This window comes from Colius striatus, chromosome 13, assembly GCF_028858725.1.
Source record: "Colius striatus isolate bColStr4 chromosome 13, bColStr4.1.hap1, whole genome shotgun sequence".
NCBI classification, from domain to species: Eukaryota; Metazoa; Chordata; class Aves; order Coliiformes; family Coliidae; genus Colius; species Colius striatus.
In genome coordinates this window covers 13,523,515-13,544,293 of record NC_084771.1, presented here as the reverse complement: position 1 = coordinate 13,544,293, position 20,779 = coordinate 13,523,515, and the positions used below count along the sequence as shown (strand labels likewise).

General features: G+C 46.9%; 1 protein-coding gene across 1 annotated transcript in view; it reads left to right on the top strand.

Moving 5' to 3' along the window:
* Positions 1 to 1,500: 1,500 nt before the first annotated feature.
* GPC3 (glypican 3) overlaps positions 1,501 to 20,779 on the top strand; it is a 141,280-nt gene continuing 122,001 nt past the window's right edge. Inside the window, exons 1-2 of the mRNA XM_062006714.1 lie at positions 1,501 to 1,663; positions 10,516 to 10,677. Of these exons, the coding sequence (XP_061862698.1) occupies positions 1,501 to 1,663; positions 10,516 to 10,677 (325 nt within the window). The remainder of the gene's footprint in view (positions 1,664 to 10,515; positions 10,678 to 20,779) is intronic.

Sequence of the window (20,779 nt, the reverse complement as noted above, 5' to 3'; positions counted from 1 at the left end):
GTTGATGGGTTTTTTTTTTGTCAGCTGTGCTTACTAGACACAATAAAGGGATAATAAATGGCACAGTCTGCGGACAGCAACAGGCTCCGACCATCCATTAACCAACGAGACATGTTGCACATTCCAGCTTATTAGTCTCATATCCATAATATATTTTAACGACCTCTCCCTGGCAGGCATTTTCTTAGAACAAACACACAGGATGGACTTTCATTTTTCATCCCTCTTCAAATTTTCATAGTGAGAAAGGGCTGGTAGTGAGACATTAGTGACAATTTGGTCCTGGATTTGCACTGGGAATTTCAGATTCCCCCCCCATCCTGCCCCCTTTTTCTCCTGCTTCTGCTTGCTCCCTCATTGCTTTTCTCTGCAGGCTCTGGGATGAGCAGCGAGGAGATAGCCTGGCAAATGCAGTTTTAGCAGATTTTCATATTTCATACATTTTCCCTTCACTTTTTTAAAAGCAAAGCCTTTCCTCACCCTGCCCTACTCCCCCCCCTGGTTTCAAACAGCTGTTTGCTGAGCGGTGAGCAGTGTGGGGCTCCTCCACCTGAGTAGTGTTGCTGGTATTGGGTTTTTTTGCTGGTGGGATGGAGCCGGCTGTCCTGGCTGCAGCTGGCACCACAGCAAGGGTCCCTGTGTCCCCAAGACGGGGGGCACAGCGTCCTGCCAAGCCCGTGGTGGCTGCGGAGAGTTCCCAACAGCTCCAAATGGAAAGTGCTGTGGAAATGGTCTCGGTGGAGCCATACAGCCTGCCTGCCCATGGCTGCCCGTTTCCAGAGTCAACTCCTCTGGTCCTTTCCAGTGCTCATCCAACGGCACCCCAGACCCGCGGGCACCCCACGATCCCCTCTGAGAGCGGATGACCCAGGGGCTCAGTGCCGGGCACCGCTCTGCCCCCGCTGCAGCCACACGGGGCTGCCCCGTGCCGTCGGTTCGGGGGGACGGCGCTGGACACCGTGTGTGACACCAGGCTCAACCCGGGGTCGGCGAGGGCTTTCCCAGCCGCTCTGCTGGCTCCCGGCGCAGCATCCCCGACCCCACGCTACGCGCGCGCGTGAGAACGAGAGGCTGCGCGCTGCCCCGCCGGGCGCGCACGGGGCGCTGTGCCCACGGGCGGACCCCGGTAACGCAGCCGCTCCGCGGCGCAAGCCCCGCGCCGGGCTCAGCCCCGCGCACGCAGCAGCACCGCACGGCGGCGCGGGGCAGGGGCGGCGTGCGGCACGCGCCCGGCGGGGCCGCGGCGGAGCCAATCAGCGGCGGGGCGGCGGCGCGCTGCGGGGCGGGGCTGCCGGCGGCGAGGCGGGAGCCAATCGGCTCGTGGGGGCCGGCGGGGCGGCGGCCAATGGGGGCGGGACGGGGCGGGGCGCGCGGAGCCGGTGCCGCTGCTCGGTGAGCGGCGCGCGAGGCGCGGGACTGGGAGCTGTTCGCTCCGCTCCGCTGCGGCACCGGCCCGGCGGGGATGTCCGGCGGCGGAGTGTAGAGCAGCGCCCCGGGAGGATGTCGGGGAGCGGCGGAGCGGTGCTGCTGTTGCTGGCAGCCGCGCTGCTTGGTGTCCCGGGAGGAGCGCAGCCGACGGGGGAAGCCGCCTGCCGACCGGTCCGCGCCTCCTTCCAGGCGCTGCAGCCCGGAGCCAAGTGGGTGCCCGAGAGCCCTGTGCCAGGTGAGACGGCTCGACCCCGTAGCGTCTGGCCTGCCTTGGTGCCTCGGGCCGCTGTGCCCGAGGGTGGCTCGGGTGCGGGTCGAAGCGGCTGCTGTGCACCGTCGGGGAAGGGCGTGGAGTGCGGGGAAGGGTGGCAGTGCCGCTGCGGAGCCGGGGGCGGGCTGCCCACTCTGCCACCGCCCGCGGGGAGCCGCTCCTCCCCGGCAGCGGGAGTGCAGCGCTGCCACCAAGCTCCGTGCTGCGGGTGCGCCCGGTTGCACCCGGCGGAGGTAAAAGGGAGCCTGTGAGGGACGTCTGGACGAAGGGGGCATCCTCCTGCCCTCGCTTCGCTAAGGGGGTCCGTCGCCCAGAGGCTGCCCGCAGGGCCGGCCGCGCGTGCCGCTGGCGGGGGTCCGGCGGGGCCCTGCCCGCACCCCTCAGGGCCCCGCCGGAGCCGCTTCCCGCACCGCGGAGCCGCCGTCGGAAGGAAAGCCCGCTCCGCAGAGCCTCTCCGAGGGTATCATCCGGAGCTCTGTGCCCAGCTTGAGCTCGAGGGCTGCCGCAGCTTCGGAAAGTAGGTCTGGGAAGAGGCAGCGCGGCGTTCCCCGCGTCCCGGGCGGGCGGCGGTTCCTCTGCCGGGCAACGAGCATTACAGGTGGCTCCCTCAGTAATGTCCCCACACACCTCACCGCCTGCGCCCTGGGAGGCTGCTCTTAGTGTATGTGCCTCTTTCCTCCTTTACAATGTAAGCGAAACACCTGGATTCCCAGCCTTTTTAAAGCACCGCTTTTTGGTGATGGGGAGCGCCGGCGCCTGCAGGTGGGTGGCTGTGCGCTGGGAGCATGTGCACACAGATGGATGGGTTGTGATAGCTGTGCTACAGAGAACTCTGGTGCTGCTGCGTTAGCTTACACACGCAGCAGAGAACGCCTGCCCTGAAAAGCTTATGATCAAAGTATGAAAAGGAAGAGATAAGAGGGAAACGTGACAGGCAGGGGAGGTGCGATGAGATCATCGCCAGCGGTAGCTGTTTTTAATAATGATGTGTTGAGTTACGTTTCTTGCATTCAGTGTCGCACAGGCCAGAAATACAGGAGTTGCTTCAGCAACAGTCTCTGCAGCGCAGGAGGGGAAGGGAAGGAGTGGGAAGCCCGGGGCTGGGTCTGCAAGGTGTTGTCCGCTGGTGCAAATCCCAAGTTCTTTGTAGGACTGCAGCAATACCTCAGCTTAACAACAGCTGTGAGATTTAGAGGGAGAGTTTAGATGTAAGTCCTGGTGAGAGAGTACTTCCTCTATCCTTTACTATCCTTACATCCCCCTCCCATACAATTTTTGACTCTTTTCTTAATGCTCCCTTCAGATTAGCCATAGGAGTAGCATCTCTCTCCACCCATCAGTGTCTGAGTCTCCTGGTCAGTAAGGACATAGTGAGAGAAATACTTGGCGATGAAATGTTTGCATGGAGAGTTGCAGGGAATGAAAAAGACCTGGTCTTGTCACCACTAAAATGAAAGAATCTATTGTTCATAATCAAAGCTGTGTCTTCCCTTCTGTAGAAGTCAGTGAAATGTTTTCTTTTATCCTTAGGTAACTTTCTTGGAGTGTATTTTTACAGGGAGCAGCGATGGAGGGGTGGGCAGCCAGGGTGCTCCTGATGGGCCCCTGCAGGCTGGGCTGTGAGTGTGAGGGGCTCCTGGGGCCTCTGTTGCTGCAGGGTGGTGGAACCTTCCCCAGAACCCAGTGGCATACTCCATCCTGATCTGGACTCTGACTGCAGCAGGTGCCTGGGCATCTTCCTTTTTCAGCTGGGTTCAGGTTGCTGGAGTTGCTTAGTTGTGCTCCTGCTCCCTGGGAGCCCCAGCTGCATCCCTGATATTCAGGAGAGGAATAAGGAGCCCTCTACTCTCTGCAGAGCCTGTGGGTTGCTGGATCAATATCTCGTAACAGGGCTGGTGTTTCAAGTAAATGCTTCCAGCTTGTTATGATGATAAAGTTCCCACATATCAAATCGAAAGTGGATTTTACATTTGCCTAAGTACATAAACTTGATCATAATTAAAGCAATGACTGCTTGCTTATACCTTGGATCTGGTCTATCTTGTATGGCTCTGTGTGGTAATTACACTTCAGAGCTCTCACTTCTCCTACTAGCAGCTGCATAAATCTCTGTAATAGGGGAACATCACTCAAGGACTATTTTCCAGCCTTCTGTTTATTGCTTTTTTTCCTTTCATACATCTGTCAATTAAAAAAAGTTTTGGAGTTCCCAGCCACAAATCACCACAGAATCAATTCAGAGAACCTTTGCCTATAGATCATATCACCCTGGAGAAACTGAGGGTTTCAGCAGCTTACTTAAAACATGGGTGTGTTTTTTGACACAAACAGAGAACAGTGACTTCTGAAAGGCACATTTTGCATTCTGAGCAGTTGTGGCTGAAGGCATTAAGTAGAGGAAACACTGCTGAGTTGCAGCACACACAGGAGAAATGTCTCACGGCTCCGTTTCACTGGGTCGGTGGTGCGTGGGCTGAGGGAGCATCAGCACAGCTCTCCCTGTAGAGGGGCCTGGGCACACCAGGCTGATGCTTTTAATTAAAACAAAACCCAAAACTCCAATTCTGATAAATGTGAGGGAAGTGTCATGCTGTTTCATGAGTGGTATTAATGTTCCTGGAGGTAATTCTCACTGAAGGTGTGTGTCAGGCAGTGAGCAGAAACTCCACTCTGCAGCCTGGGCATGAGGTTTTGTAGCTCTAGAGCATGCTTTGGTGGGCTCAGAGGTGGGGAGCAGCATGACCTAACCACTGTCAGCTGCAGCTGACTGTTTGGAGCAGTAGGAGGATGTAATTTGTGGCAATAACTTGAGCTAGAGGAGAGGGCTTGTGCTGGAGAGAAATGAAGGCAGGGTGATGGGAGAGTGCTTTTCATAGGTTTTTTTCTGAAGGTGAGGCTTAATGCCAGCTACGAGCCAGCCTGCTGGGGTAACTTCATGGTCATTAGTAACTAAATTGTCTTTTTCTTATGTTGCTTGTCTTGATTTTCATTTTCCCTTTGTCTTTTCCCTGCATAATTTCTCACCTATAAGCAGTAACATGAATTTCCATTTTTCCCTGCCAGTTTTTCTCTCCTCTTTGCCATTGGGATATCTTTGTTTGTGGTGGTGATCTGGATAATTGGGCTGGTGCATGTGCGTAGAGGGGAGGGAGTCAGTTGTTGCCTTGCCAAGATGGGGAGAGGGGATAGATGTCTCTTCCTCCAGTTGTAGTGAAGCTGAGGAATACTTTTCTCAGCAGAAATATCTGCTGTCAGGTCTGTTTTCCTCCTCCCATGGCAGAGTGCTGTTTCCAGCTTTTTGTTCATTCTCTTTGATGAAAGCAAATATAGATTCACCCTAAGAAAATAGAGGAGATTAACCTTTTGCTTTTGGAGTAGAACTGTAAAGCCTTACAAGTGACTGGCTGAATGTGTCAAGCTTTCTTCTCTCTTTTATTTTCTTCTTTTTGGCAGCTGCTGTGTGCCAACATACAATTTAAAAACTAAAAATCTCAACTCTTCCACAGGACTTTCTGCACCTTTGCACAGGAGCTTGCTGCCTTTGTACTTCTGCTTTTTTATTCTGCTTTACCTCAGTGGGAGTAAAGATACTCCTCCCCGTGCAGCCTTTCCATTTAGCTTAGCATGGTGGTTTAAGATCTTTAGTTTACTTGATAATTGAGTTTTCTGTTCTTAATTATTTCAGGCCTGCAAGTTGCTCTCTTGATAGTTGAGAGTAGGAGCAAAACCTTAAAATTTAGTAACCTCTCCAGGCAATGGTTTTATAGTGAGATCATTAGTTTTGGGTTTTGGTTTTTTTTCCCAGGGATTAATTTTAACAACATCCTGAAAAGTGTTCTTCCCAACCTTTGGAACAGTTGTAGGGTGTGACTGTAGCAAATGTGTCTAGTGAGTGGGTGTGCTCACAAATTAACTCCATATTTTTGATGCCAGTATCATTGATACATTTGTGTAGGAGCAAAGTCATACCCTGAAAAACCTCTCTATTTCTATATGGGTTGATAAGGGGTGTTTTATTTGTATGACAATCATCTGGCCAACATTGTAAGACTCAGGGAGGAATCCAGAGTCAGATGGCCTTGTGAAACATAAGATAGAATTGGAAATAATGGATAATTAAACAGTAATAAATATCCCATGTAGTACCTATACTGTTCCAACTTTAATCGCCTATTGAACGAGGTTGGATTCTAATGTATATCTCTTTAATTAGGTTTTAAAAAGATTAGCACTCAACCTGGGTTCTGAACACTTGCATTTCCTTTTCCCCCCAAATGCTGAGCATTAAAAGCTGGTGACAGATGCACGACCCCCAGCCACGTAATTTAAAAGGGTTTTAATAAAGAAAAAAGAAGTATTGAAATAGCTGGGGGACAATCCACTATATTTAAAGGGTGAATCACTGCTTCTATCTGTTGAAAGCATGATGCTGACTGCAAAACCGTTAGAGAGAGAAAATTAACACGAAGCAGCAGCTTTGTTATAGATAATGTTAACAAATCAGTGAGCTAAGAGGGTAGGACAAAGCCCTCTGACATTTCAAGACCACAGAAGGCGAAGGGTGCTGCTGCAGAGAGTAGCAGAGCGCTCCTGTGGCTGTGGCATGGTGAGGAGGTTGCAGTAAAGTAACATTGAGCCAGGGACAGGTTCTTATTTTGGCAATGCCTTGGGGTGCATTTGAAGGAAATATTAATCGGGTTTAAGCTGCCATTGGATCTGGGTGGGCAGGTGTTGGTGCCCCAGTGGAAAGCACAGCTTCTGGAAAGCACAGCTTTGCTGCCTGTATCAGGTGACAGGGTGGAAGCTATCCTGGGATGCTTAAAATCAAAATACAGTTCTTCAGCTTTGTGAAAGAGTTCACAACTGCCTGCAAATGATCTCAATGGGTTTCTTTGACATTTAATCCACTGAAATTATTTTCACTTCTGCTGTAGTTACCACCTTATCTGTAGGAATAATTGTACATCAAAGTCAAATTTAATGCTTTAAATTCACTGCTACCAGGTCTTTGGTAAAAATTCCTTATGTCAGAAGAAGGAGGAAGAGGCAGGGTGCTCCTGAAATTACTGCAGCTACTGAGATTAGTTCTGTCAGCTGGGAATGTATGCAAAATTACTGGAGCATTTACACTGCTGTTCCCCAAGATGGCATAAATGGCACAGTGCTCTGATGATGCCTGGCGTCAGCTCCCATGGAAAGGGCTGCATCCAGCTCCCCTCACCCATGGGAGGTGGGTGTCAGAGGGTCAGGTTCTCGTGCTCTGCATCGCATTGGCAAGACTAATCTTGCAAAGATTGGTTCTGTGAGCACTTGGATGCAGTCTCATAAAACTGTTGGAGTAATTCGTGGGATACTTTCTTTCCTAGAATGAATTTGGAATAATTTATAGCAAAAGGAGGAGGTTGTTTGCAAGGGCCAAGACTGGCATTTCGGGGTGTAATGGCTTGAAACTTTCAGGAAAAGGGCGGTGTGTAGGCTGGGAGATAAAAACAGTCGTAACAGTAAGGGCTGTTAGGCAGCAGAACGGGCTTTGCTGTCTCACAAGTCACTGGAGGTGTTTGTGTTAGATAAAATGCCTCAGGGAGGTGGATTGGGAGGCAGGGGCTGGGTTTTGATGACTCACGGGACCTTTTCCATTGCATTTATGGAGCCAGAAAACACGTGGCAGTTGAATTCATGCTAGTGGCTGATCCGTAGGCTCGTGGTGTGCTTCCAGGCATTTGTGTCTGCATCCACCATGCTTCTGGAGCACACAGGGTTTGCACAGCTCTTAGTAGTGGAGGTGCAACATCTGGGTCTCTTGGGTGGTGCTGCAGCAGGTGTACAGAAAAGGATCCTTTGATGGGAGTTTGAATAAACCCCAAACAGATTTGCAGGTCCAAAAGCACTGTATCTCTTTCGTGAGTGTCTGCTGGGGCTGAGGTCAGTGGAGAGTGAGTTAGTGGTTCCTGGGGACTGGGGTCTTGGGCATCAAAACCTCTCCTTTCCTTGCTATTGGGACTTACAGATGGGACTGGTTGGGGTCTGCTTGCCATCTGAGAAAGCCATATACAGAAAATAGCTGACAGATGAGAGTCAAGCCCCTGTTCCCTGGCCCTCTGCAGCAACACTCTGCACCAGGAGGACCTCATCTCCGGTAGCTGATAAGAGCCTGTCCTGCCTGTATTGACCTGTTGCATTTACCATGACGTTTCTGGTCACTGGTGTTAGTTGGCTATCTCTGTAAAACGTTTTAAGCTGTCAGAGTTAATTCCCAGGCATTTTCCTCCTCCTCCATGATTGCTTTGCTACACCATGTGTCTGTCTCTTTACTTCACAAAAATAAAAATCCACTTAAGGCGAGAAAATGGCTTAATTACTAAAAAGAAGGATGGGATGTGAGTGGATGACCTTGCTGCTTCCTATCCCTGGCTCTTAATTGCCAACTCTCAGATTTTCTATATTGGTATTTCCATTAATCGTAGAAAGCTTTTTTTTCCTTTAAAAAATTGAAGTGTCCCAGCATAATAAATGTAGGAAGAAATAAGCTTTGTATTAACAAGAAATTTGTGGCTGTATTGTAGTGTTAAGGGAACCATGATAAGCCTTTTTGCCATATAAATTAACTTGGATTTGACTTTAAAAAACGCTCTTTAGCTTGCTATTCTATAACCACTTCCCTCATTAACACTGTCTTGCTCTTATGTGGTTTTACCATCCCTGTGAGTTATTTTTTTTTGTGATGTATGAAATACCTGTCACTGTGCTCCTCTAGAGTGAGGTAGTTCATGAACCACTGAGACTCGTTCTTTGGATGTCAGTGGTGCTGGCTCTTTGTCGAGGGCTGGATGAAGAAGTTGTGTGGTACATCCCTTTTACAGAAGAAACAACTGAAGCAGCAGGTAGAGCCGGAGCTGGGACGATGGTGTGGGGACAGCTTTGGGCTGAGCCCCTTTCTTCCCCTTTGCCATGCATTGTTTTGCAGCTTGCATTGGTTAAAGCTCTATTCTGCACCTGAAAAGCAGGTTGCAGATGAAGCTTTCCGTGTTGTTTTTCCCAGGCTGTGCCAGGGAAGGTTGGGCTGGAGGGAGGAGGGCTTCTGCTGTCGCTGCTGCCGAGCCCTGACAGATGGTTTTCCCTTGGCGGTGTGCATGACGCTTCTTGAGGAGGTACACGATTAAACTGACATTAATATTAATCCTGTTCTTCTAGAGCACACTTAGAAAAGTGACTTTTGACACTTCCTAGTAATTAGAGAGACAGTGGATGTGGTAAAAGGCTTGGAAGGAGAGGAGAGCCTGGAAGGATGCGTAATTCTTCGAGCAAAGATGTAAATTGCCAGTCTTGCCTTTATTGAGGGGAAAAAGCCTCTACAGCAAACAGAAAAGCAGAGCAATGGCTGAGGGGTGTGTGGAACTTTCATTCTGCCTGGGCTGTCAGTTGCTGGTTTGGAGCTGCTTCCTAATCTTGATGCTGAGCCTAACAGGGGGCTGCTGCTGCTCTGCTCACAATGCAGTTTGGGTGTCAGAGATTGAAATAGAAGGTTCTGGCTGCTGTCTGTCCCTGGATAGTTGTTTTAGATAGAGTTGTTGCTTACTGTTTGAGTTTCTAACAGCAGCTTCACGTGTGTTTTGCATGATGAGGGCTATTTGCCTTGACAGGAGCTTGCTGCTCTGCTTGTGTTTGAGGCCACAGTTTGCTATTGAAAGTTGATTGAGAATGAGACTGTCACTGCTACTTCCAGCTCCTCTGCCCCATCTTCTCCTGGTATCTGGGCTCAAAACATGAATAGTGAGGTTTTTTTCCCCCCCTAGGTTTTATTTATTACTTTCTAGCTAACAACACTTTTCCTACATTTGTCTACTACCTCGAGGAGTAAGAGCTTTAGGAACTCTTTGGGAATGTTGAAAATGAGAAGTTTAGCATCACTGCCCAGTGCTTTGAGTTCCAGCTTGAGATGCCAGAGCAAGTGATGATCTAATTGCTTTTGTCCCCTGGCTTCTGTACTGCTCTAGTGAATGGGTGGAGGTGCTGCCCATGCAGTGTCCTGTCTGCTGCTGAAAAGGCACCTGCCTTTTGCATTGCTTAGTGCATGCCTCAGGTCCTGCCCTTCTGCAGTGGGACTTGCACAAGTGAAGCAATGGAGCTTGGATTTTTTGCCTGTGGCAATGGAGGGAGAACGGGATGGTGAAATTGGTGGGAGGACTCAGGAGATATGTCCAATTTAGAAGTCTGCAATAAAACCCCAAAAAAGTAAATTATTATTGCTGTGCCCTCCTGTTGTTACTGTTATTGCTGTGGATGCAAAAGGATGGAGATTGCAGGCAGATAACACAGTTCTTATTTGCTTTAAGCTAGTTTTAAGTCTTTATGCAAATTACAAATATGTCCTGCGTGCTCAACTATGTGCATTGCAACACTCATTGTAAATCCACAGCTTAAAATCCTGGCTACTTTCTCCATCTCCTACTCCTTCTCTTCTAGCTGCTTGCAGCCCCTTACCAGTGTGCTGGTAGGCATGCAGGGGACAGCAGGGCTGTACTCTCCAAAGCTCTGCGTGGCACCAGCACATCAGGGGCTGGAGTCTGTGGGAGCTAAAACAGACAGCATGCTGGCAGGAGTAAATAGCAAGCTCTTGGGCCTGTTGCTCAGCAGTGCTGGCCCTGACTTGTCAGTCTGTTGGCAGAGTTGGTTACTCAGGACAAATTCCAGAAATGTCATCAATTTGCCCAAACATTAATTGCAATAATCTCAAGGTATGGAGTTGGTTTCCTCCCTACTCCCAGTGATTCCATCTCCTAATGCAATTTTCCTGTGCTTCTTGTCTGTCTCTCCAGGCTCTGATCTGCAAGTATGTATTCCCAAGGGCTCCACGTGCTGCTCGAGGAAGATGGAGGAGAAGTACCAGGCAACAGCCCGCCTGAACATGGAGCAGCTCCTGCAGTCTGCCAGCATGGAGCTGAAGTTCCTGGTCATCCAGAACGCTGCAGTCTTCCAAGGTGAGCGCTGGGGGTAATCTAGGCATGCAGCAGGAGGAAGAGGCACTTGTCTTCCTCAGCATCTGGCAATCAGAAGTGCAGGTGGCTGGAAGCTTTCTGTTCACTTGTTTTTGTGTTTTGTAAATATTTTATATGTTTATTTATGATAAACAATACACCTGGTTTGGTATATGGCTGCTTGTCCTAAATATTCTTGTAACTGAAACAGCAAATTAAATTTAAAGGCTTCAAGTGAAAATTTAAAAATAAACGAAAAACTCACTTCACCATGAATTAAAATATCTGTGGAAGCAGAGTCTTATCTGATTCTGCCAGTCCCAAAATCCAAGTTGCAGTAATATGACGTGGTTGTTACCCCAGTGTAATGTTTGTTAAGCATCTGACTAAAACGTATGTGTTGCATTTTCTTTAGATTTTCTTGTTGAAACTTCTTGCCCACGAGGGCACGTTGCTGGCTCATCTTTACTTTGCTGCCCACCAGCACTTCCAGGTCTCTCTCTGCAGAGCTGCTCTCCAGCAGATCATCCCCAGCCTGTACTGGTGCATGAGGTTGTTCCTTTCCAGGTGCAAAACTCTGCCCTTGCCCTCATTGAACCTCATGAGGTTCCTCTCTGCCCAGCTCTCAAAATACCACTGAATGGCAGCACAGCCTTCTGGTAAATTAGCCAATCCTCCCAGTTCGGTGTCATCGTGATACTGTGATGTCTTCTTAGCAAAACTGATCTTTGACAAGTATTTTCTGCTGTGAATACCCACTAGTGTGCATCACTTAAATCTTCAGTCCTTTTAGGGCCTTTACAGAAGCAAGACTTACTCCACGTGTCGTTTAATGCCCAGTGAAACGATTGCTTGAGTGCCCTCCTGTTGAGGTTCCATCTTTCTGTATTAATGGTATTTTTGCCTATATTTTAAAAAGGTAACATGAGCAATCACGAGTTTTCCTTCATGCTGATGTTTTTGCAGAATAATTGATTCATTTTTGTTCATGCCTCACTAACAGCAAGACCCTAAGCCTGCTGAAGCCTGTGAGATCATGGCAAAGCTCTGTTCTGGTCCACAATTGACTGATGAGGTCTAAAATAATCTTAATGCAAGATCAAATAAATTGCTGAGGATGTAACAGCATTTTTCCCCAATACTACTTAATGCAGTGACCATTAAGTTCTCATTCTGTGAAACAGAATAGAGGAAAAGTAATGAGTTTGGTTTCATAGGGATTGGAAATGTGGCCTAGCTTCAGAAATGGTGAATAACCTGACTGGAGTATCAAGTGCCTGCTTCCTCCCCTACCATCTGGCAAAGCGTTGCCACAATGGAGTTTTTATTGTGTGTAGGAATGACACTCTACATTACTACAGGTTGTGCATAGCAGAGGCAGGTGGTCGAGCTCTGGCCTTTCTGCCTCTTCTGGACCGAGTTGAATCCCTTGCTGTGGTTTGTTTTTTTCCTGGCCATGAGAGCCCTTTCCCTGTGCAAGTTTTGGAGCTGATGTTCTCTGAAAAGATAGGTAATATCTTTTCAAGATAGGTAATGCAGAATTGCCACTCTTGGTGCTGGGGAAGAAAAGCATTTAATTGAAGAAATCCTGACCACTTGTGCTTATAAGGAAAGCTCTTGCAATCCCATTGTAGAAGAATTCCTAGCTGGGACCTTGGAAGAGCTCACTTCAGTTACCCTGTATAAAGTGTTATGGACTTGGAAGAGCAATTCATTAGACTTGGAAAATAATGTATTTCTGTTATCTTTAAATTTACTCTCAAAGTCTGTAGAAGAACACTTTTTCTATTATGCAGATCTCTTGATTGCTGCTTATTTGAGAGTATTTTGATGGCTGCAGTGCCAGAGGCTGTTCCAGCTATGGAAATTGTCCTTGGACTCAACCAGTGGTGGTCTGACTTCTTGTTTCTTGGCACTGCTCATGGTAGAGGACAAGCTTCTACCTGAAGATGTCACAAGGGGAGCTGGTGCTGAGGTGTAGTGTCTCAAATGAAAACCTATCGATGTGCTGTTTGCTTCCTTCCTACATTGCCAAAGTGTGTTCTGTGATGGCTGGTTGCAGGTCAGAAAACTTGCTACTGCCTCAGCACAGCTGGAGAGTGTGGCATGCCCATGGTGAGGGTGTGCAGGCTGCGTTCAGCTATAAGGAGAGTGCTGAGTTGGTCAGGGAAGATGCACTTGTGACCGCTGTTGGAGCCTCTGTGCTCCCCAGGCATCTCCTGTGGGTCCTGCCCCCTCATGGCATCTCTGCTCAAAGCTGTAGGCAGCTGCCCTGTGGCTTCAGGAATGGGGCCAGCAGGACAACTCACAGCAGTGCTGGCTCTCACAGGAATGCTCTGTCAGGGGAGAAAGTTCTCCACAAGTCTTGCATGGGGTTGGACTCTTGGCATCTGCTGAGGCCCTGCACAGAGGAGGTGTAATTGCACTGCTCTCTAGAGCAGGGGTAATATGTTGGTATGGAAACATTTCCTAACCACTCACATTAAAAACACAAATGTGAAATCCTTCAGAGTTAATGTTAATATTTTTAGTCTGGCATCTAAGGGGACTGCTAGTCTGACAAACAAAATCTCACCCAGATGTTATTATTTTGCTCCAAATTTAATTTCTTCCTGCTGAAGCTGGAGAGGCATCTCTGCTGATAAAGATCAAGGGAAATTGTCTGGCATTTACAGAAAATCTCATCCAGGCCTATCTGTTACAATATTCACTTAGCAAAGTTTATTAGATTATTAGTTTTAGACCCTTGGGCTTTTTCTTTATTGCTGTTAAGAAGAAAAAATCCCAAGCAAAAAAATCATCCCTTCACTAAATTTAAATGGAACAATTAACTCCTGGCTTTATCTCACAGGCATTTTTTTTAAATTATGAAGATGATTTAAGTAGTGATTTAATCTTTTGGAAACTTGCTGTGTTTGACAGTGTTAAAATGGATTGTGGCTGCCTTGACTGCAGCTAAATCTTACTCTAGGATTTTTTAAGGTCAGTTTCTTGGCTTTCATGTGGTGTATCTGTGCTGATATCTACCCATGTGTGCAACTTCTGGTTTGGGTTCTCAGCTGACAGCAGCTCCATTGTGTACCATGAAGCTTGGCTGAACCATGTTGCTTCAAAACTTGTTTACGGTTCTTTTGACAAGTAACATTTTTGTATTGCTCTGGGATTCTCATCCAAACTAATTGGTGAGTTAGTGTAACTAACCTGCTGTGGCAAACAGCCAGAGCCTTGCCTGCAGTTTGCTTCCTTCCCTCTTTCTGCTGACCTTAGATGAGGGACTTCTGGTCCTGCCACCACCTCATCTTTCTTCATTAAAACAATAGAAAAACCCCCTCAACAAATCCCACTGATTTCCTAAATACTAAATCTGAATAGCTCAGCTTTGTGAAAATTAAACTTGAACAGGAAAATACCAGGGTTGTTGTTTTTTCCTCCTTCCCCCCATTAAAGAATTCTGTTCCCTGGGGTTGCATGGTGTGTGTGTGTGTGTGTTCATCCGTCTGATGCCTCCTTCTTCCCAAGTTTGCAAATTTGCTTTTGAATGATCACTTAATTTCTTGTCCTGCATATTGACTGTGGTGCTCTGTAGAGAACAGAAAAGTAAAGCTTTAGCAGCTACTGGGATGCAGCTTTCATGGTACCTTCCTCCTAGTTCTTTGTCCAAGGGAAAAAGTACTTGTTAAAAGGTGGAAAGACTGCAACGAAATTAAGCACAAAAGGACCCTTCCAGAGGAAGAGCAGCATCTGCACCCATTGCTTTTGTGAGGACTTGCTGTTAATCTTTTCCCTCCAGTAAGTGTGAAGCACAAGAATAGGAGACCTGACTACTGAGGGCTATTTCTGCAGGAGTAATGTAGTGTGCAGAACTGCTGGGACTGTGTTTGGGATGTGGGGAATAGTGGGAAGGCAGGAGAGCAATTACCTGAACTGGAAAATTGGCCAGGATGCTGCAGTTGAATTCCCCCTTGGTGAAAGCCTGTAGGCTTAAATTAAGGCCCGATCTGTTCCCTCTCAATAGCAATGGCATTTAACCTTGTGCAGCTGGAAGACAAAAGGAGTCTGTCGGGTACCTAAGGGGAGCTTGCAGAGGACACAGAAATGTGAGGGGCTTCTGGGATGTGTGTTTCAGAGTAGTTTTTGGGAAGACTCTGATAAATTGGTACAGATAAACCTGCCTGTATGTGTTTGGTATTTTCTTATTAGTGGGAGAGTCCTGTTTCTTCTCCCCTGTGGAGCAGAGCCCTTCGTGGCTCTGGCAGAGCAGGCAGCATGGGGAGGATGTTGATTCATCTACCCTTGCATGCTGCAGTAGGATAAAGGCAGAGCTGTAACTCTTAGTCCTACCAGGCAGCTCTGAAGGCTGTAAATCCTCCATTAGACATAAATGCAGACATTTTGGTTATTTATAGGTTTTTACACTATCCATTCATATCTGTCAGGAGTGAAGGCGGTTTTGACATTGCAAGCTTCTATCGGGTTATCTTTAATCAGTTTAGAGGCACCTAAGCCACAAATATATCAAATAGCCGATCATAATGTTGGAGTCCTCTAAAGTATGACTGAATTATTTATTTTGTTATGATGAAAATGTCTGGGCTTTATTGGGTTTTCTTTGAAGAACTTGATTCTGCTTGAAGTCTGGAAGATAAAAGATCAGCGATTGTCTCTCCAACTTTCTTATTCCAAATCCTTCAAGGCTTTTCATTTTTCACGAGCTGCTGCTACTACTTTAGAGTCAAGGTGAGGGAGCTGAGATTTCCTTTATTCTATTAAAGAGGTTTAAGTGTATAAAAACTTTTATCTTTACTAATTATGCTTTGCATGAGTAAATCCAAGATGTGTGGGAGCTAATGCAAGTTAATCGCCAAGAAGGGTCCACTGATACCAGTGCTGCCCAGCAGAGATTGTGTCTTATTGTTTAATGCTCCAGTGCCTCTAAGCCAATAAAGCCTGACAAGGCAGAACATTGCAGATGTTTCAGGTGTTGGCAGTAGGAAGAGCCTCAGATGGGCTTCAGCACTGCATTGTTCCACGTGTGGAGAGGAAGGAAGGAGATGATATGGAGCAAGTGGGAGAAGTCTGTGGTTTGAAAAATTAACTTTCTGAATGTATAAAGCAGTGGAGATGAGAGCTGGTGAAAGCTGGGAAGTGTTGGAGTTGAAGCTGCCATGCAGAGGGGAGATGTACCCTGGGGACCAGTGAGCCCCAGGTGTGGGGGGCGTGCGTGTGTTAGGATGACTAACCTGTCTGCAGATTTGGATCATCAGCCAGGCTTCTTGCACTGCCTTTTCTCTGCAGGAGAAAAATGATCATGGTTAACTGAATAAAAGTGGTGGGGGGGAAAAAAAAAAGATTCTTAGCAGCAGTCAACTGTGATCTGAGTGGGGTGGTCAGCAGAATAGCTGCAGGTGTGTTGTGAAGTCTGTGAAAATGTGAACTCCTGCTTGAGGGCTTGTAAGACAGCAAGTTGACATTTTAGAGAGGACTCAAAGAATTAATTTCTTTTGGAAGAGAATATTAAAACTCGACTTAGGCTTTACAAGTAAATAAGGACCACAAATATCTCAGTGTCATCTTACAATTCCTGTTCATGATGAAGTCCTCTGCTGGCTACAATCTTGTTGCACCCTTCTCTGCTGCACCTATCTCCACAGTGGCAATTCTTCTATTGGAAAGCTTCTTGATTGTTTATTTATTTTCTTTTTATTAATGTGTATTTAAAATAGGAATTGTCTCTGGATCAATTCAGGCTAGTTTTCTGCCTTTGGCAGCAGTTCCTGCCAGATGCTTTGGATACACAGAGTTTGTAGGGGAAAGCTTTCGTGATTTGTTTCCCAGGTTGATAACGATGTTCTAAACTGATGATTGCAGGTAGGTGGAAGGAGCTGTCTGCATAATAAGGGATCTCCAGTTGTCAGAATTGGTCTAGAGAGGTAATGTTTCCTTTCAAGTAACTAGAACTTATTATTCATAAATCACAGTTAATCTGTTTATTACACTAGCATACGAAGCTTGAAGTCTGGAGTGTGCTATAATGCTTAGCTTTAGGAGCAGAGCTGTAATAGTAGCAGCAGTTTCAAATGATTTGAAATTGGGGGATCAGCAAAATGCAGGAGTTTGTGGAAGCTTTGGGCATTAAAAATGACTGCTGAGGATTGATGAGTTTCTTTAACAAATTGTAAAATCCATCATGCAGGAGTTAGGGCATGAAACTACCCTCCTGAGCCGCATAAACCATGGGTTTAGAAGTATTGCATGACAGTGCACACTACCAGGAAGGGAGATTTTGAAAGATGTTTGGGATTGGTTTTGTTTCTTCCTTTCACTGCCTGGAGTTTCAATGCCAGCATGGCATTAGCATGCAGCTTGCCAGGCTCTGTGTGTGCTGGATGGGGCTGTTCCCCAGAGGAGCCTCTTGGTGCCCCTCATGACGCTGCACCTGAAGTAAAGGGCTCTGCTCTTCCCTGGGCTCCCTCTCCCTTTCTCAGTCAATACCAAAGTGCTCACATTTCTCTTGATCTTCCAAAATCCTGTTGTATCTCAGGGAGCTTTGCACAGCCCTCGCCCACAGCGGATGGAGAGCTTGATGTGCATCTCTGGAGTGCTCCTGGTTGGTTTTTGCTGCTGATTTCCTGCATCTCCGTTTGAGCTCTGTGATGCACACACCCACACCAACTGTCTCTCATGCTCACATCTGCATTTCCATGGGGTGGGTTCCTGTGGGGTCCTCGTGGTGGATTTGCATGGGTTGGCTGTTGTAGGAAGAATCTGCATTGTGCCCTTTGTGGAGAGCTGGCAACCGCTCCCTGGCACATCGGTGGAAAAGTGAAACGTGTGTGGTAGGAGATGGCTCCTGCTTTTGGTGCCATCATGGCTTGAAGGGTACAGCCATGGGGATTTGAGAGTGGCTGATATCCCTTCCCCGTGTCATGCCTCTCTTTGTTTTTTCCTCTGCAATTAAATACTGCTGATGCCCTTCCCCTCGTCAGTGAAATGAGGCTTGGAGGTTAATAGGGGGCTTTTTTTAACTGCTTAGATGCTGCTTCAGCAGTTTTTAAACACTGTGCTTAGTGTCTGGGCTTAGGGGTCTCCAAAGTACGTGGAGGAATTCATGGACACATGTTGACTTGCCTTCTGCTGACAGGATCTTGTCCCCTGCCGACAGGATCTTGTCCCCTGCCAGCTCTGCTGCTGCTTTTCTGCTGTGAAAGAGGATGCCCTCAGCTTCTGAGAGATGTAGGGAGGTACCAACCATGGGCAGCCTGGGGCTGCTCCATGGCCAGGGTCAGATACTGCACCCATCTCCTTTTGTGTCTGTGGTGCTCTTCCTCCACGGGGAATGGGGACCTTTTGGGTGAGGACGTGTCTATGTTGGGTCTCTTCAGGAGCTTCATGGCCTTGCTGAGATGCTGCTGTGTCCCCTGCAGCTCCTCATTGTCGGCATCTCTGCATTGTGCAATGCAGTGGAGCTGCCTCTGTCCCATCTGCTCTGAACCTGTGCTGGCAAAACATGGTCCTCTGCCTGTGTTCCCCATTGCAGTGTGACTTGTGAGGCAACCAAGGACTGAGGGGTCCTGTGGTCCTTTGAGTCTTCTTACTAGTGGGCTGTTTTCTATAATTGCCTTTTGAGCAGCAAGTTGTCATCTTTAGATAGTTCAAGTACTAACATTCTTAAAATGCCTCCTAATACCATAAAACAGTCAAATCACATCTTTCTAGCTTGCAGTAGGGTGACATAAATGTCATGTTATCCTTGAATGTGGTATTGATAGGACTGCTTGGTGCCCTTGAAATGTTTTTGTGGGTTTTTTTCCCTTTGTAATTCCAGTACAGAAATGGGCACGGTGGCATCTCCCATCCCTTGGCCTGAAAGGATAAATAGAGGCATTCTCATCATGCAAAGTGTTTAAAATACAAATAAGAGCTGGATTGAATTTTCTGGGGAGGAAAAGGGGAAGAAAAAGCCAGCACCCAGCAATAAAGGCAGGGAGTGTCTCTGTAAAGAAAACATTTTGCTAGATTGTCGTCTACTTTACTTTTAAAGCAGCAATAAGATATAGCGATAAAATGGCCAATGGCGCATTTCATCTGAGGGAAATGAACTCTTGCTGAGCCAATTAAACTGTCAATACACTGTGGTTTCACGTTCCCTTGAGCAGACTGGGTCGCCTCAGGTGTGTTACTCACTCTGACTTCACCACTGATGTGAAATCAATTTTAGCAATTTATAATCTTTCATTTTACTGTGAAAGTGTATTAATCTGTGAAAAACACCACCACTCAAATGGTGAGGGCAGATGGGAGCTTTCTATGCAAGCCTGTATAGCTGCCAGTGCCTCTTGGATTATCTGGCACATAGAACCCTGTGTAACTTCTGGATGCACTGGAGGAACTGACAATCCAGCCAGTAAGAACATTAGAGATTTCTGACTTACTGATTAAACATGGGCCTGACAGGCTTTTCTTCTCACAAAGGGAAAATATTTTTGCTCCATATCTTGATCCAAAAGTCTCAGTGGCACTACATCTGATCCCTGCTGTCTGTGCTGATGGTGTGCAGGTGGAGGGCTGGAGTCAGAATTGATTCCTGTTGGCCCTTGATGAATTAAGGAGTTGGTTGCGGCATGCCTGACTGTTTTTAGCTCTGCTTTGCATTGTAGATCAGTTCAAAACTGCTGGAAAATAGATACTGGTGGTCAACATGATGAAATGATTTCTTTTTTCCACTTTTCCTTCTGCTGTAGTGCCCAGAAGTGACATGGGAAGGATGGTGATACTTTGGCATGCTCAGACCTTACACTAAAAAAGCACAGGAAAATACTTCAGGGTGTATCTCCTTCTCTGGAGACATTCAAAACCCACCTGGATGAGTTCCTGTGTGACCTGCTCTAGTTGGTTCTGCTCTGGCAGGGGAGTTGGACTGGATGAGATTTCGAGGTCCCTTCCAGCCCTTAAGATTCTGTGTATTTATGCAATAAGCTGGAGTCAGACAATGAGTTTGCATGTGGCAGTCACTGCTGCATGGAAGACAAGGGCAAGCTCTCGTGTGTGAAGGTAAATGCTTCTCCATGAAGCAATGCATCTAGGAATCAGTGCATCTTCTGTGACAGATGAAGGTAGGAAGTACTGCAGATTTAATCTGCTAATAATTTGGGTTTTTAAAAAAAATCTTAATGATAATAGGAAAAATCATCTGAATGGGTGCTTGGGGAAAAAAAATTACATAAACCCGTTGGGTTTTTTAATGTCCACTTTCTAACCAAAACTCTGAGACAAGGCAAAACTAACAGCAGTGTACAACAACTGTAAATGAATTCTGTTGCTAATTAGCTCTTCCCAAATTTTGTCATCTTCAAGTCAGAAAATCTATGACTGAGTGTCACGAAGAAGCAATTTTAAAAGCAGTAGAGAACAGTAAGGCTACCTTTAGCATTACATCTCACAGTGTTGGAGTTCCCCCTTTCTGAAGCAGCCTGGTGAGTAGCAGGTTGCAGTAATGCAGCGTTTCTGTATCAGTCAAATTCCTGTTGTGACTGCAGTGAAAAATGATGTTCATTTTTTTTTTTTTAGGGAAGGGAAATTAAATAGGCCTAGTAATCCATGTAAGGAGATTGGTTTACCCTAAAAGTGAAGGAAAGAATGGAAAGGCTAATCAGATCAATGTGCTCTCTTGAATCTATCTCATGAAAAAAATAAAATCAAGTTGCTACTGAATTTGAGGAATTATAATGAAATGACACACATGCTTTTGCTATCTTTTAATGTAAAAACTACTTCAGTCTGCTTGTGTCTGCCATGTAAATGGACTATCAACTGCTCTTAAATATTGGCTCATAAATTCCAAATAGTTCTGTAAATGGAAGAAAATAGTATCACTGGTCCTTCACTTGAGTGTGCCAGCCCAGATCGCAGCAGGGTCAGAGCTACTATTTGTATTGGAGAAACCTTCACTGGCCAATTTAGGTGCACAGCTTCCCTCTGGACAAGGCTTTTAAGATGGTTATTTATGCCATCATTTGTCAGGGGAGTGCTTGGTCTCTGATGTCCGGCTGCACAGCCATGATCGACCTTCTTATGAAACCTTTGGGAATTATTATGTACTTAGTGA